Here is a 17,497-nt window from a genome sequence, read left to right as displayed (position 1 = left end):
GTGCATAAAATTGTAAATGCAGCCTTCCCCTCTGCTTGAAGCAGTGGAGATGTTCTCCCATGAACACTCTCATTAGCAAGGAGTTTCTGCCAACAGAACTGCTGCTCAATAGATATTTTTTTATTTTTCACACCTTTGTGTGTAAACTCCACAGACTGTTGTGTGTGAAAATCTCAGGAATCCCAATTTCTGAAATACTCACACCAGCCCACCTGACCCCGTTTCTGATGTTTGATGTGAACATTAACTGAAACTTGCTGCACATTAATAATTGCATGAATGTGCAGGTATACAGGTGTCCCTAATATCCCCATGTTGTATATACATAGATGTGTGTGTGTGTGTGTGTGTGTGTGTGTGTGTGTGTGTGTGTGTGTGTGTGTGTGTGTGTGTATAGTTGCATTTGAGTCTGTCTATGGGCTCCAGTGGAGATCAGTCTAAGGAAGGCAACATACTGGCCCTCCAGTCAGTCAATCTGCTTCTTAAAAGCATTGGAGCAACACTTACTGATGTGGATGACCTCATCTTCAAGTAAGTGTCATAAATCACTTATTAATTTATTAAGCATTATTAGTTGTAGCAGAACCAGTCAGATGGTTGATTATAAATTATTTTCTAGGCTTGCTTTCTTTGAAATGAAGTACCAGTTCTACCGGAGGGAGAATCTGATGTGGGCGGTGATTAAGCATTACACAGAACAGGTCAGGAGCTATTTTACACTCGCATTCTGAGCCTAGAACTTCTAACTTGCATGCACACATTTTGTTGTTCACAGTAGATTTTTTTTTTTTGCAGTTCCTGAAGCAGATGTATGTGCTAGTGTTGGGATTAGATGTGTTGGGGAATCCTTTTGGACTGATAAGAGGGCTCTCAGAAGGAATGGAGGCCTTCTTCTATGAGCCCTTCCAGGTATGATATCTATTAATAATATGTCCTTCATAACATATCCAACCATAGCATATGTATATTAGTATTTTCTGTTGAACTTGACATGTGGAAGAAACCTTGAGAGGAACCAAGCCCAATAGGGAACACATCCTCTTCTGAGTGACACCAGACAGGTTATTACTCTCCCACAACAATATACTATAGAGTAAGTAGTGCTACATGTGTTAAAAGGATCTTTGATACAAAAATCAAGAGTCATTTTTTATTTAATTACAGTTTTAGCTTTAAGTCTATAGTATCCAAGTGAAGATATCTACTGTGTATTGAAAGAGATTTGAGTATAAACTGTTTTTAGCAAGTGCAATCTTTAGGTTATCCAAGTGATACCATCCACAGCCATCGTTAGGGTATCTGTGTGGTACTGTCCACAGCAATCTCATGGCAAACTTTAAGCTAGTTGTGTGGGGCAGTCCTCAGCAGTAGCAGAAGTTGAAAGCGGCTCTAATCAGACATATAGCATCAGGATGGGCCAGACAGAACTCTAGGGCAGATAGAGTTAGGAATACCGGCATCTCATCAGGCAGCAGGAGTAACAAGTGTAGCATAACAAAGGCTTAGTAACTTCTCCTACATAATGGTCTGCACTTATATGGTGCTTTTATCCAAAGCGCTTTACACTGTGTCGCATTCACCCATTCACACACACACACCCCAATGGTAGCAGAGCTGCCATGCAAGGCACTAACTTGCCATCAGGAACAACTTGGGATTCAGTGTCTTGCCCAAGGACACTTCGGTATGTGGAGTCATGCGGGCCGGGAATCAAACCACCAACCCTACAATTAGTGTGCAACCCGCTCTACCACCGGAAGCCGTTTTCACTATTGGCGATAACTGTGTGAAGATGGCGCAGGAGAGTATGACATATTACACTCGCTGTTTAGAAGAGCTTCCCCAGATTACAGTGAATGACATTAATTGTATTGTGAGGCAGTCAGCTGTTACACCCAACAGTAAGAAGGAGAAGGGCTTCAAATGATATATTTTGAGTTTCATCGACAACTTTGAGGGTGAGTATTCTCATGCTATATCCGACTAACAAATCTAGCTCTGAAATCTCAGTTTCTGACGGTTCATAATTGTCTTTGCATTATTTGTATTTATTTATCTAATTAAAATTTACTTTATGCAATAAATTATCTGTACTTGCATTCACCTCCTCCTCCAGACCATGACAACTTGAGTACATGGTTCATTTAAATGGTACCTTTTTGAGTATAGTTAAATCACAGAACTTTTACTTGAGTTTAAAAAAAAACAAAAACATTAACCTTCATTACATTTCATTTTAATCACTGTTGTAGTGTAAAAAAAAATAAAGATGCATTTAAACATGGACAACAATGTTCAGCCAAACTACTGTCTTCCCACCGATAATACTCAAACTTTCTGGAAGCCATTACTATAATATAATGATACAATATAATATAATATAATATGATTTAATTCATATTGTGTGTGTGTGTGTGTGTGTGTGTGTGTGTATGTGTATGTATGTGTATGTATGTGTGTGTGTGTGTGTGTGTGTGTGTGTGTATGTATGTGTGTATATATATATATATATATATATATATATATATATATATATATATATATATATATATATATATATATATATATAATCACAGTATATACATAAAAATACTATAATAGTTTAATCATTGTAAAATGAATCATATGAAAGAGTTTTGCCGCTAATACCTTTCGCTATATGACCACACTATAAGGAAGTAAAGTCACTGGCTGAGATTGTATTGGAAATACATAAGCAGGGTTTGTGCATAGAGTCTATTGAGTTTTCTTTAGCAGCTTATTCTGTTTGGACAGTCAAATAAATACACAGACATCATGTCAAAATGCAGGTCTGGCCAATTATTCATGCAAACATAGTCGGTTATGTCTTAAGTGAATGTAAACAGTTGGGAAAAAAATCGGAGGTGTGTTAATATTGGATCTGTGCATTAGGTCTTACAGTGACAGCAGTCTAATAAACCTGCTGCTGTCTGTGTCATTTAAAGTTAACTAAACAACAAAGGACAAAGAGAATATCACTTACTCACTCATTTGACTGAATAACTTCAGTAAATTTAATAAGAATCACTGTCATGTAATGAGGTTTAGGACGGATGCAATCGCAGTTAAGAGCTTTATTGAAGAGCATATATTCCAGAGGGCAAGGCAAAAACAGCAACAAAGACAGGCAGAGGTCAGGCAATCAGATAAACGGGCTAGATCAGGTAAGGCAGAAATCAAGATCAAGGGAACAAAGTCAAAAACCAGAATAACAACACAATAGCACGGCTTGATAAATGACAGAGACAATAGCAACTGAGCATATTACTTCACAAAGACATTGTGAATTAGCAGTCTCTTTTATAGTGTGTTGTGATTGAGAGTGTGATTGGGGACCAGTGTGTCTGAATAATATTCCGGAGAAGGTGAACGTGTGTGTGTGTGTGTGTGTGTGTGTGTGTGTGTGTGTAGTCCATGGCAGCCATGTTTGTAGGCTGCAGTGCAGGATGGGAAATGTAGTCACTGGTTTGCTGTGACATGACAATCACTGTATTTGTCAAACAGTGAAGTCTATTTTATTTTACATTTAATTGCTTTATTCAATTTCTGTAGTATTTCTTACTTGTAGTACTAGTAGTATTAGTAGTACTTCTTACTACTAATAGACCTACCTGAGAAATAGTATTGTTGTCGTGAAATAAGATTGTAGTCAAATTTCTGACCTATATACATTAGCATTGGTGATTCCACTCTTGAATTTCATGTAAAAATGTGAAATATACTTTTTAATGTAGTACATATCATAAACCCTGCTGATAGTGATTTTGTTTTCTATTTGGGAAGTAAAATGAAAAAAGTTACTAGAACAGAGCTGTTCAGAAATGAGTTTGTTGTGATTCATAGACAGATTAAAAGCAGTAATAAAGCATGAAGCTTGTTGTTATGACTTGCTGCTAAATGTAACTCTGTACTCTCTCTCTCTCAGCCTATATAACTGTGGGGGGGGGCATCAAATAATGAAATGTCAACTCGAACTGGATTTCATACACTTGTAATAGGGGCGCACGGTGGCTTAGTGGTTAGTATGTTCGCCTCACACCACCACGGTTGGGGATCGATTCCCGCGACTCTGTGTGTGTGGAGTTTGCATGTTCTCCCCGTGCTGCGGGGGTTTCCTCCGGGCACTCCAGTTTCCTCCCCCAGTCCAAAGACATGCATGGTAGGCTGATTGGCGTGTCTCAAGTGTCCGTAGTGTATGATTGTGTGCCCTGCGATGCACTGGCACCCTGTCCTGGGTGTACCCCGCCTTGTGCCTGATGCTCCCTGGGATGGGCTTCAGGTTCCCCCGCGACCCTGAAAAGGAGTAAGCGGTTGAAGATGGATGGATGGACACTTGTAATATAATAAAAGTTCAAATTTTTCTTTGAAACCATTTTTTAATAGGAAACTATTTCAGGTGCTGATTACATGAAATAAAAGGACTCAGACTTGATAATGATGATGATGATAATAATAATAATAATAATAATAATAATAATAATAATGTTTTATTTATATAGCACCTTTCCGTAGCTCAAGAACGCTTTACAATCAGGAATAAACAACAAACAACAAATGAGCATATAGACAGAATTTTTATTTTTTTTTAAAAACTGGGATTTAAACAAGGAAATGGAGGAAATGTTCTGGAGATTTTGGGGGCGTGAGTTCCATAACTTGGGGTCAGCTACACTGAAGGATCGGCCACCAGCAGTGGAGAGACAGAATTCAGGGACACAGAAGTCCTAGGTTTGATGAGTGAAGGGAACGTGTCTGCTTTTGGACTTGATTGGTTAAGGACTTGGTCTCAACTTGAACTCAACAAAGGTGGACTCGGACCCAACACTACTATCTAGAGAATGTTATGATCTATAGTGTCAAAAGCTCCACTAAAGTCAACAACACAAGCAAGGAGACACAACCCTGATCAGCCATGTTGCAACTCATGGCTGCGATGGGCTCTCCCAGTCCACCACAGCATGACACATGACAACCTCCTCCAGTGTTCGCTTGTGTTTTGTGTTGCAGTGTCCCTTAAGCTATGCTACTGATGAGGCTAAGGTGTCCTACATCATGGGGCAATTGAGGGGAGACATCGTAGCCCGGGCCACTGCCATCTGAGACAGGCAGCCAGTGCTATGGTTCTCCCTCATCTCCTTCACCACAGAACTTCAGAGGGATTTTGACCACCCCATCCAGGAAAAAGAGGCCGCCAGACGCCTCTTCTCCCTCCGCCAGGGGACCTGCAGTATGGTGGAGTACTCTATGGAGTTTTGGATCCTGGCTGCTGAGTCAGGCTGGAATGAATAGGCACTACAGGGAGCACTTGTAAACAGACTCAGCAAGTGGATGAAGGATGGATTAGCCCTGAAGGTCGAGTAGAATGTGATTCCTGAAAGAAACTCCCTCGACCAACTAATCTCCACATGCGGGAGCGGAGCAAAGAGCGAGCCAGTCAACCCTGGCACCTTTCACCTCACATCTCTTCTCCATTCATCTGCCAGTCCTGCCCCCGAGCCTCATTCCAGAATTCTGGCACCTAACTCCATCACCCGGAGAAGAACCCATGCAGCTGGGTTGGACCCGGCTTACCCTTGCTGAGCAGAAGATTTCAGGCAGGCACATGCTCTTTTGTGGCCAACCAGGCCACACCCTGGCAACCTGCTTCCTGCATTTAAAAGGGGGGTGCTCATCAGTAGAATGGTGGCTACTGGTGAGCCAAACAGCTGCCACTCCTCACCCCCTATTCCACTTTCAGATTCCTGCCACTCTGTGCTACAACCAGCACTCAGTTCCCCTCCTCAATTATTGACTCATATGCCGAAGATAGCTTCCAGGATAAGGAGTTAGCATCACAGTCTGGCCCACCTGTTGAGTCCCTGGATCCCCCCATTACTGTCAGTGTCCTGGATGGGAAATTCCTGGCCAGGATAACCCATCACACTGCCCCATTGTTCATTGTGCTTTCTGGGGACCACAATAAGAAGGTTCAACTGAACCTCATCTCCTCCCCAGGTACCCCGATGGTGCTGGGTATTTTTGGCTTAAGAGACACAACCCCCAAATAGACTGGTCAGCAGGGAGGGTTGCGAATTGGAGCCCTTTTTGTCACTCTTTGTGCCTGAAATCAGCCCTTCCTCCCACTGTGGCCACCAAAAGTTCCCCGACATCCACTCCGCCAGAGCACTCCACGGTGCCTCCTGAGTACCACGACCTGGGTGAGGTTTTTAGCAAGGACCGGGCCATTTCCTTAACACCTCATCGCCCATACTATTGTGCTGTCAATCTCCTCCCTTGGGCTGCCCTCCACTCTGGTCATTTGTATAACCTGTCCTGTCCTGTGAGGGAGGCCATGGAGAAATGCATAACTGAGTCCCTCGCTGCCAGCATCATCTGACCTTCCTTCTCCCCCCTGTGTGCCGCCGCCTTCTTTGTGGCCAAGAAAGAAGACCGTCCGCCCTTGCATTGATTATCGTGGCCTCAACAACATCACAGTGAAGAACAAGTACCCCCTGCTGCTCTTCAATTCTGACTTCAAGCCTCTGCATGGGGCCACTATCTTTACAAAATTGAACCTGCGGAACGCATACTATCTGGTCAGGATCAGAGCAGATGACAAGTGGAAGACTGCATTCAACACCCCCCTGGGCCAATTCAAATACCTTGCCATGCCTTTCAGACTCACCAATGCCCTAGCGATGTGTCAAGCTCTCATCAATGACATACCCCGGGACTTCCTGGATTGCTTCATGTTTGTTTATTTGGACGAGACCCTGATTTTCTCCCACACGCTTGCTGAGCACGCTCTTGATGTCCATCAAATCCTGCAGCAGATTCTGGAGAACCGCTTGTTTGTCAGAGCTGAAAAATGTGAATTTCATGTTCCCACAGTCACATTCCTGGGGTACATCATAGAGAGCAGGTGAGTTAAGGCTGACCCTGAGAAGACCTGGGCTGTAGTCGAGTGGCCCAGACCCACTACCCTCAAGCAGCTCCAACGGTTCCTAGGGTTTGCCGACTTTTATCGCCACATTATTAAAAACTACAGCCGGGTGGTGGCATCCCTCACTAGACTCACCTCCACTTCTACGCCTTTCGTATGGACCCCCAAGGCTGAGTCCACCTTCTCCAAACTGAAGGAGCTGTTACCTCCACCCCATATTAATTCAGCCTGACCCCTCACTGCAGTTCATCGTAGAGGTGGATGCCTCTGACTCAGGCATGGTATGCTATCCCAACAATCCGTCCCTGGCCAGAAGCTCCATCTATGTGTCTTCTTCCCATGCTGCCTCTCCCCAGCTTAACGTAACTATGATGTGGAGAATTATGAGCCGTTACATTTGTGGTGGAGGAATGGAGGCATTGAATTGAGGGGGCCGAACACTCATTCATTGTTTGGACCGACCACAAGAACCTGGCCTACATTCAGTCTAAACTCCCATCAGGCACCCTGGGCCTTGCCCTCAAAGTGGAAGACCTAAATCCTGACACCATCCTACCTCCTGTATTGTGGGGGTCATCACATGGGAGATTGAGACGGTGGTCAGGAGAGTAACCCTCCTGGTTGTCTGGTTGTCATTGACTCTGTATAGTCCCAGGTCCTCCAGTGGTGTCATTGCTCCTGATTTGCCTGCCACCCTGACTCCAATCGCACCCTAGGGCTGCTGAAGCGATATTTCTGGTGGCTGGCCATGGAAGCCGACACCTGGGCCTTCGTCAATGCCTGTACTGTATGCGCTAGGAGCAAAGCCTCACACCATCTGCCTGCCGGCCTGCTATAACCCTTGCCTGTTCCCAGCCGACCCTGGTCCCACATTGCCTTAGACTTAATCACTGGTCTGCCTCCCTCGCAAGGTAAAACCACCATCCTGATCATCATAGACCATTTTTCTAAGGCAGTACACTTTGTTGCTCCCCACAGCCTGTGAGACTGCAGACCTGGTGACTAACCATGTCTTCAGGCTACATGGTATCCCCCAGGACATTGTATCTATCCACGGACCCCAGTTTGTTTCCCAGGTATAGAAAGTCTTCTGTAATGCTCTAGGGGCCATGGTGAGTCTCTCTTCAGGTTTTCATCCCCAGACTAATGGCCAAGCAAAGCGAGCTAATCAGGATTTCAAAGCAGCACTGCAATGTGTCACCAACAACAACCCCTCCACCTGGAGCTCTCAACTTCCCAGGATTAAGTACGCCAACATTTCCCTGTCCAGTACTGTCACTGGTATGTCCCCCTTTATGTGTTCAGCTCCATGGCCTTGCCTCTGGATTGTTACCGATTAACTAGGCCTGTTCTAAGACAATGAACTATTCTACAAGTAATGAGAATAGCACCTTCCACATTGGGATGGATAAAGTCTAAAAGGCCAGGCTTGCCCTCTAAGGTACTCCAGTTAGCTACAAAGCCCACATTATTTTCAGAGTACACCTACACATCCAGTAGTTTAGTGACCATACTGTGCTGTAAACTACATTGCTACACTGCATTGGGATGGGGCCAGAGCATACTAGAACATTGGACACTGCCTTCGCGAATTTACACACCTCAGGTGTGTTTTGTTTTTTCATATATGACTATCTTCATAAGCATATGCTTTGCTAAAACCCTAAGATTACCTGCAATGTCCTGGCTCCAGGTATACAGTTATCTAAAGCTACTGGTGCCCCTAAAGGCCTAGCTAATTTCATGTGCTGTAGAAAATTCTCCAATAAACAGAGCTCTTTCAATAGGGTTCTCAACAGGTGCTTTATTTAGGAGAGGAGAAGTTCTCCCATGAGCAAGCTTTAGCATTAGCTTAGACTTAGCATCAATGCCACTGAGTGGTCAGCCATTCACCCTGTGGTGAGAAGTATGTGGTGAGATTATGCTGGAATTTGGGGATTGGATGCTCTCTACCTAAGCATCCAGACTATCCTCTATCAAAACTATGCTGCTCTTGGTCTCTGCTCTAGCCCTCTCAAGCATCTGTATGCACATTGTACCTTATATAAATATAAGGTAAATGATGCAGCTATGTAAAGTGCATGTGTGCAATGTTTTTGAGTCATACTGGGTTAGGTGTTTGACTAGTCAGGTGAGCATTGGGAGGCAGAAGTGTGTTGAGTAATCTGACTGCCTCAGGGAAAAACTGTTATAGAGTCAGCTGGTGGGGGCACAGATTCTCCTGTACCTTCTGCCAGATGGCAGGAGGGTGAAGAGTCCATGGGATGGGTAAGAGGGGTTGTCCACAATGCTAGAGGCTTTGTGGAGGCAACGGTTTTTGTAAGAGACATTGATGGTGGGTAGAGAGACCCTGATGATCTTTTCAGCTGTTCTCACAGTCCGCTGTAGGGTCTTGTGGTCAGAGACTGTGCAGTTCCCGTAAGACAATGACACAGCAGGACGCTCTCAATTGTCCCTCTGTAGAATGTGGTGAGGATGGGAGGGAGGAGTTTGGCTCTCTTCAGCCTCTGCATGAAGTGCTTGGCCTTCTGGATTAGGCAGGTGGTGTTGAGAGGTCCTCAGTCATGTGCACACAAAGAAACTTAGAGCTTTTGACTTTCTCCCCAGTTGTTCTGTTGATATGCAGTGGTGAGTGGTCTACTCTGGTCCTCCTGAAGTTGACACCCATCTCTTTAGTCTTATCAACATTAAGAGATACAGTAGATTGTTGTCTCTGCACCATTCTGCGAGCTGCTTCATGTCCTCCCTGTATGCTGACTCATTGTTTTTGCTGATGAGCCCCACAACTGTAGTGTCAACTGTAGTACTTTGTAGCACGCTCATGAGTCAGCAGGAATTACAGGGAGATCTGAAGTTGAGGGCCTCTGTTTGTTGTCTTTAGGTGAAAAAACAAAAAGTGTTCTTCAAATTAATGAAGAGATGGCAAAGATGGCAAAAGAAAATACAACAAATGAAAATGGAAAAAAAAGGTTTAGTTTAAATGCCAACATAGGTGAGAATAGGCCTGCCACAATGCCTCTGCATATCAACCAAATATATCTGAGGTAAACCATTTAGACGTTTAAATTCAATAAGGGGGTCAATGTGGAGCATGGATGGTAACACGTGTAGCTTGATTCAGACTGTGGTAATATCCTCGTATGTTCTTTTCCTGCTAAAGGTGTGGGCTGCCACATTCTAAAGTAAATGAAGCCTAGGTAGACAGAATGTTTCTCCCCTTTTTTAAATATCCAGAAGTGAGATGCAGGCAGACAAAAAATGTGGGAAATGTTTATGGGTTTATTTAAACAGTGCACACAGCCAATATATCAGTTTTGAGTACTCTAATCTCTTTTCCAAAATCCCCCTTTTGCAATGTACGCCTATGTACCCAATGTCTGTGTATACGTATATGTACCCAATGTCATTTATAGTCTATGCATTTCTTATTGCTTTCTGCAAGAGATAACCAGTGTTGGGCAAGTTACTCAAAAGAAGTAATCCACTACAGATAACTAATTATTACTTTAAAATTGTAATTTGATTACATTACTCATTACTGCATGTAAAATGTAATCAGATTACTAATTATGTTACTTTCAAAATCTATCAAACCTACAAAAATACACTACAAAGTGAAACTCAATTATTTCAGTAATTTTAACACATGTCAATATATGACGTGATCAGAAAAAGTTGGATTTATTATAAAACTTGCCTCAGTGTTGTCACTGTTTGTAGAACTACCAGACCAATAAAATATTAAACTTTTCTAACTAGGCTCGTTTGGGGAGCCACAACTCCCCATTCACTGTATGTGCTTAGCTGCTACAGTGCCATGCAAAATACATTATCTTTCCTTATGCTCTGCTCAGATCATGTTCACGTGAACTGGAACTCATATAGACATTTACACTCCTTGTTTTCCTGCTCAGCATCAGAGGATGTTACTGTTTCAGTTTCAACCCCTTTACTGGTTTAAAAGAAAAAAATCGCTGTATATCCATTTTTCCTGACACTGACTGTGAGCGTTTGGCAGAATTGAGAGATTGTCAGCCAATAAGACACGAGTATTTCCACATATTTTCCTGTAAACCTGTCTGATTGGTCTCGCCTCTGTTCACTGAAAATATCAAATTACAGGTGGTCTTCTTTTACTGACGTTCAGTTACATAGTGACAAACCGCTCCAATTAATAGCTACTCTGGGCTAAAGAAAAAATCAATCACTGCAAAACGTGATTTATTTTAAAGATACATTTTAGTTCATATTGTTTTCTTAACAATAAATTTGTAACGCAAGTAACGTAATTTTATTGACATCAGTAACTGTAATCAAATACATAAATTTAAAATGTAATGCGTTACATTACTGTGCTATCAGAAAAAATAATTAGATTACAGTAACGCATTATAACTCTGGAGATAACCTTTGAACATTTAAAGGTCAAGGTGAGCAATTGTTTATCCACTGATAAAGTTGCAAGTCCACTGAGAAATTAGAACTTTCTTGGGTTTTTTAAAATATATTTTTGTTTTTTAATTAGGGTGCTGTTCAAGGGCCTGAGGAGTTTGCAGAGGGCTTTGTCATTGGTGTGCGCAGTTTCCTGGGCCATACTGTAGGTAAGGCTTACTGATGCTCTTCAACCGTTCACTTTCTGACTGTCTCTCTCCCTTTATCTCTCTCTCTTTTTCTCTCTCTCTCTCTCCAACATGCATCATGCCATTGTATTCTTCCTTTCTGTCTTGAAGGTGGCGCTGCAGGGATGGTGTCCCGTATTACGGGTTCAGTTGGAAAAGGCCTGGCTGCTATCAGTATGGATAAGGAATACCAACAGAAACGCCGGGAAGAGATGAACAGACCCTCCAAAGACTTTGGAGCAAGTCTGGCAAAGGGGGGAAAGGGCCTTCTGAAGGTATTCAAGCATAATGAAAACAGTGAACTTTAAAAGTACAGTAGCTTGGCCTAATATTTTAGGTAATAGTAGACAGGTGTACATATTTTAGAAATATAAAATTAAAATGAATGGTCATAGAAACATTTACTGTTACTTAAAGAAATAAAGAAATACATTAACTGAAAATGCTAATGAGTTATGATAAGTTGAGATTTGAAATAAAGTATGAATGAATGATGAAATGTCAACTTGATTTTCTTTTTTACAGGGAGTAGTTGGAGGTGTGACAGGAATCGTTACCAAACCCATGGAAGGTATGGCTCTTAATCTAAACTACACAGAGAAGCCAGTTGATTAGGTATACCTAATTTGACCTAACATTCACTGGCCATTTTATCTTTCTCTGGACCACAGTGACTTTCACATGGTGGTTACATGAAAGGTGCACTAACTAGCAATATGGTGGCCACCTGAATAAGAAATAAAATGGTCCAGTTGTTTCATATGAGGTGGGGTGTGGTGGCTGAGACAATAATGTGGGCCATGTGGGTCTGTATGCTACACCAACATAAGTTTTTCTAAAAATACTTGAAATGAGGCAGATGACCACTCTTCATATATTTGGGCTTAGAATAGTATGAATCATAATTTGAAAACTAGAAGACTAAAGTTCATGGATGAACTTTGATGTTGGCTTTGACAGAGCCCAAAAAAATGCTATAATGTTAAAATGTTAAACAATTTTTAATGTTAAAAATAATAAAATGTTAAAACCTTCAGACATTACAGTTAAATGCAATCTCATTACAAAGTTAACTATGGGGCTAATATTTTGTGTAGTTGCTAGGTAGTTGCTAAGTGGTTGTTAAGTGATTGATAATGTAGTCCAGGTAGTTGTTAGGGTGTAATTAGGTGGTTGCTGATTTATTCTTGGTGTTTCAAGGCTATGGTATTTCAGGTGGCTGCTGGGATGTTGCTAGGCGGTTATGTTATCCCAGGTGGTTATTCAGATGTTGCTAGGCGGTTGTTATGTTATCCCAGGTGGTTATTCAGATGTTGCTAGGTGGTTGTTATGTTATCCCAGGTGGTTATTCAGATGTTGCTAGGCAGTTGTTATGTTATCCCAGGTGGTTATTCAGATGTTGCTAGGTGGTTGTTATGTTATCCCAGGTGGTTATTCAGATGTTGCTAGGTGGTTGTTATGTTATCCCAGGTGGTTATTCAGATGTTGCTAGGTGGTTGCTAGCATGTTGGTAGATGGTTGCTGTGGGGAGGACTTTGCTACACAGCAACTGTTTTATTTATTCCTGCATGTTATCTACATCTGTGCTGAATTTTGGTATTCTACGTCAAAAATTGTGACCTGTGAAAACTGTACAGATGTTTTCATAATAATAATAATGAGAAGATTGAAGATTATGGAGAACAGTTTGATGGCTCACTCAAGCCAACATAAAAATAGAAAATATAATTCTTGCTAATTTCTTATAATATGGTTGTCATATCTTAGAAACATTTAGTGGTGGCTGTTTATTTTAAGGAAAACTTTGGGGTTACTTGAGGTCTTTTTCATTGTTCATTAAAGTCCAAATTAGACACTAATTAATGGTTTATTCACTTTGAATTAGGTTTTATATATATATATATATATATATATATATATATATATATATATATATATATATATATATATATATAAAACTTTTATTGGCTCATACTTTGGGATCAGTTGTGTGAAAATGACTAATAAATACATTATTAGTTATTATTAGTGCAATATTTGTTATTGATAGATTATTAAATGCCCTTTTATAAAATAAAATAAAAAATTTCTGGCCTTGGTGGGCTTTTATGGACGCAACATACACTGGCCTATTGCTATTCAATTTTTTGATCTTGACTTTAGAATATGTATCAAATACTTGTAGTGTTAGGCCCTGTCCTGTTCACAACCCGTATTAATATTTATCTCAAGTGATCCGATCACAAGTTAACAGTCGAATCACACATGGCATTTTGAATAAAAACAAAGGGGAGTGATTTGTAAATGGACTTTGACTTGTATTTAAAAAAATATACCGCAACTACCACTTTCTGATAGTTGTTGTAATATTGTTGTAATAATTGGAATCTCTGCAGCAGGAAACATGCAATATAACAAAAAAAAAAACTATTTATTGATATGCATTTATTGATAGAGGCTTCAAAGCACTTCTGTAAGTTGCTCTGGATAAGGGCATCTGCCAAATACAATCAATGTAAAGCTTTCTTAGCCTTACAAAGTCTTATTGCTGCTAGATCAGCAAATCTCTCCACCCTAATAAAAGTAACAGAAGTAATCGAGGACAAATAAAAACAGTATGTATTAAATGACTGAAAATTCTCTGTGACAAAATTAAGTCTCAGAATTTTCTGTTTTCAGTCAATTTTGTTATACAGAAGCAAATATAACTCTATCTTTAGAATGATTAGAATCTTTCACCACAAACCAACAGACTGAAGTAATTTCACAGATTTTATCCTCTAATTGATCAATTTGTGTACTAAATCTGATACCTATGCATTTTCTCAAGCAAATACTCTTAGAAGCAATCGAAACTCTGTTTAGTTAGTTTATTATTAGGCTTAGATTCATACAAAACCTGTGAGTGAGCTGTTACTCTAGAAATGAGAACGTATTAAAGTGAGCACATTAAAATAAACCTGTGATTTGTCTTTCAGTTTAATCAGAGCTGTGCTGTTATAGACGATTGAAAAAAAAAAAAATCATCACTGTGCTAAGAATGGCATTCTACCCGAATAATAATGGACAACAGTGGTCCTTTTCTATTCATGAACAGAAGGTTGAAAAACTGTGTAAACAGTCAGTAACCATATACTATATAGAAAGTGTAAAGTGTACTTGATAAAATGCCCAATGATTGTAGATACAAACTTGTAACTAAGCATATAGCAATATATATCAAATCTGTGTATACCTAAATGTTAAAAGCTGGCATGGGCATGTGTTTTATTTACTCAGGGGCAAAGAAAGAGGGAGCTGCAGGCTTCTTTAAGGGCATTGGAAAGGGCCTGGTGGGAGTGGTAACTAGACCCACAGGGGGCATTGTGGACATGGCCAGTAGCACATTCCAGGGCATTCAGAGGTAAGATATAAAACCATTCTAAGAGGTGAGATGAATATATTCAACAACATACATGTCTTATTTGTACTAGGTATTATGTGTTTTCCAGGTTATAGAGCTACTTTATGAAAGGCTAACCACTTTGACTATTATTCCAGTTTTCTTCTTTCTCATCTGTCATTATGGTGTTTTGTATAGTGGTTTGTTTTAACTCTGTATTTATTCATTTTATGCCTCTTTTTTTCTGATGAGTTAATACTTGGATGTCTTAAGGCTGGTTTATACTTGATGCATGTGTGCATGTGCAGAAGCAGCAGCAAAGTGAGCAGCATTGTTCACATAAAACCTGCATACTGCATACATGCACATCTGGAGGCAACATCCATTAGATAGCATGTCGGAGCCAAAACGTGCGTGTCCATCTGGTATCCAAGTCAAACTGTAGAATGTTGAGATACAGTGATGTGAAAAAGTATTTCTTCTGTTTTTATGTATATCTCATACTAAATTGTTTCAGAAATTAAAACAAAATCTAAGATGAAACAAACACAACCTGAGTAAACACAAAATACAGTTTTGAAATGATAGTTATTTACTGAAGCAAAAAAAGTTATCCAATACCAACTGGGCCTGTGTGAAAATGTATTTGACCCCGTAGTCACTAATTCCCCAAATCTATGAAACTGCATTCATAATGGGGTTCAGCTGGACTAGACACAACCAGACCTGATTACTGCAAACCCTGTTCAATCAAATCAACACTTACATATAACTTTTACAACTGCATGAAGTTGGTTAAAATGTCTTACCCAGTAACACACTATACCAAAGATGAAAGAAATTCCAGAAATGATGAGGATGAAGGTGAATGAAATACATCAGTCTGGGAAGTGTTACAAAGCTGTTTCAAAGGCTCTGGGACTCCAAAAGACCACAGTGAGAGCCGTTATCTCCACATGGAAAATGTGTGTACGTAGTAGTGAACCTTCCCAGATGTGGCCAACCTTCCAAAATTCCACAGCAACTACTCATTTAGGAAGTTATGCGTCAATAAAGATCACTGTTTATGACTCCACTATCAGAAAGAAACTCGGCAAAAATGGAAGAGTGGCGAAGTGAAAACCACTGCTAACCCAGAAGAACATTAAGTCAGATACTTTTTCACAGCACTGTACTTTAGAGTCACACAAGTCAAACTAGCCTTTTTTTTTTATTTTGTCACATTCAAATGCACAGCTTACGTTTAATTTTCTACTGCTATTGGATTGGTGAAATGGTTCTTGAAGATTAACTGACCAAAATTGTGTGACAAGAAGACCGATTGCTCAGATTTTATTTAATCAGATATGAGTCAAGGTAGGTTATAATAGTTGTTGTGGGTTATAGCAGCTGCGTCTTGTCTAAGTGATGTCTTGTCTTTTGAAGGGGAAAAGAGACGCATAACTAATATCAAAACAGCTGAAAATGCTGTGTTGTTTTAGGAAATCTCGGTTTGCTCAAACTGGCATATGACAACGCATAATTAGATTTCATTGTTCAGATAATGCAATCAAGCATCATAAAGAAATTATGCAAAAAAAAGTGCAAAAGATCGGTTTCCCGCCATAAAATTAGAATAAATAATCTGTTTAGTTACAAAATTACATATCCTTAAAAATAATTACATATATTTTATTACCCTATAGGTAAATCCCATTTTTCTTGTGATCAAAAATATTGATTGACAGGTGATTTTTGCTGCCCAGGTATGCCCTGTTTGATTGTTTTTACAATGAATAGCTGTTAATGTCCTGGCAGTAATAAGAATCATCACACTGGCTGGCTCAACTTGCCTCTTCTCTGTCCGTAGCTGATGCTTGACCACGCCCCTGCTGCAATAAACTACAGTATAGGATAAGGCAAAAAAGATGCAAAGTAGAAGAAGAACTAGGCACAAAGGTCACCTTCCTTTGAGAACAGAAGATCTAATCCAGCTTTTATATGCATCATAGGAGTGGAGAGGATATGTGCAGCTAACATATATATTGTAACTGTCTATAGTACAGAGAAATACCTAAACAAACAATATAATCAGGTTGTTCAACAACTGTGGAAGTTTAATGGGCAAGTTGTAAATTAGTTTCCTCTCTTTGAATAAACTAAAAAATAATGATGCAGAAAGAGTCAGGAAAAGAGATTGGGTAAACATTATAAAGATACCTAATTTATACTTATGCTTAAATAAAGACTATATATGTAGTGTGACTATATATATATATAGCAGTAATTACTGATTCCTGAATCAGTCATTAGGGTCATAAATTGTTGATAGCTCTAAATATTCTAAATAATATGGCGTCCTTGATGTGATGGGAGTCTTTGAACCTGATAGGGTCATGACTTCATTATAGCCTCTGGTGTTATTTTTAGAGAAATTAATATTTCTGTCTGGGCTGTGAATGTTTAACCAACTGGTAGAACACCCTGGACTTGTGAACACAAAACGCACACCTCTCATTATAAAAAATTATTATAATGAGAAAAATTTACTTGTGTCTCCAAAAAGGAACATGA

The 17,497-nt window shown here is 40.1% G+C and overlaps 1 protein-coding gene across 3 annotated transcripts in view; it reads left to right on the top strand.

Moving 5' to 3' along the window:
* Positions 1-17,497, top strand: part of vps13c (vacuolar protein sorting 13 homolog C) — a 115,606-nt gene that overhangs the window by 92,545 nt on the left and 5,564 nt on the right. For all 3 annotated transcript variants that reach the window (XM_053683374.1, XM_017477590.3, XM_017477588.3), the window contains 7 exons: positions 398-531; positions 620-701; positions 796-909; positions 11,469-11,544; positions 11,674-11,837; positions 12,088-12,133; positions 14,842-14,965. In XM_053683374.1, coding sequence (XP_053539349.1) covers positions 398-531; positions 620-701; positions 796-909; positions 11,469-11,544; positions 11,674-11,837; positions 12,088-12,133; positions 14,842-14,965 — 740 coding nt within the window. The remainder of the gene's footprint in view (positions 1-397; positions 532-619; positions 702-795; positions 910-11,468; positions 11,545-11,673; positions 11,838-12,087; positions 12,134-14,841; positions 14,966-17,497) is intronic.

The sequence above is a fragment of the Ictalurus punctatus genome, chromosome 10 (assembly GCF_001660625.3).
Source record: "Ictalurus punctatus breed USDA103 chromosome 10, Coco_2.0, whole genome shotgun sequence".
NCBI lineage: Eukaryota > Metazoa > Chordata > Actinopteri > Siluriformes > Ictaluridae > Ictalurus > Ictalurus punctatus.
Note: the sequence above shows the minus strand (reverse complement) of the source record. Positions and strands in the feature narration are given on the sequence as shown.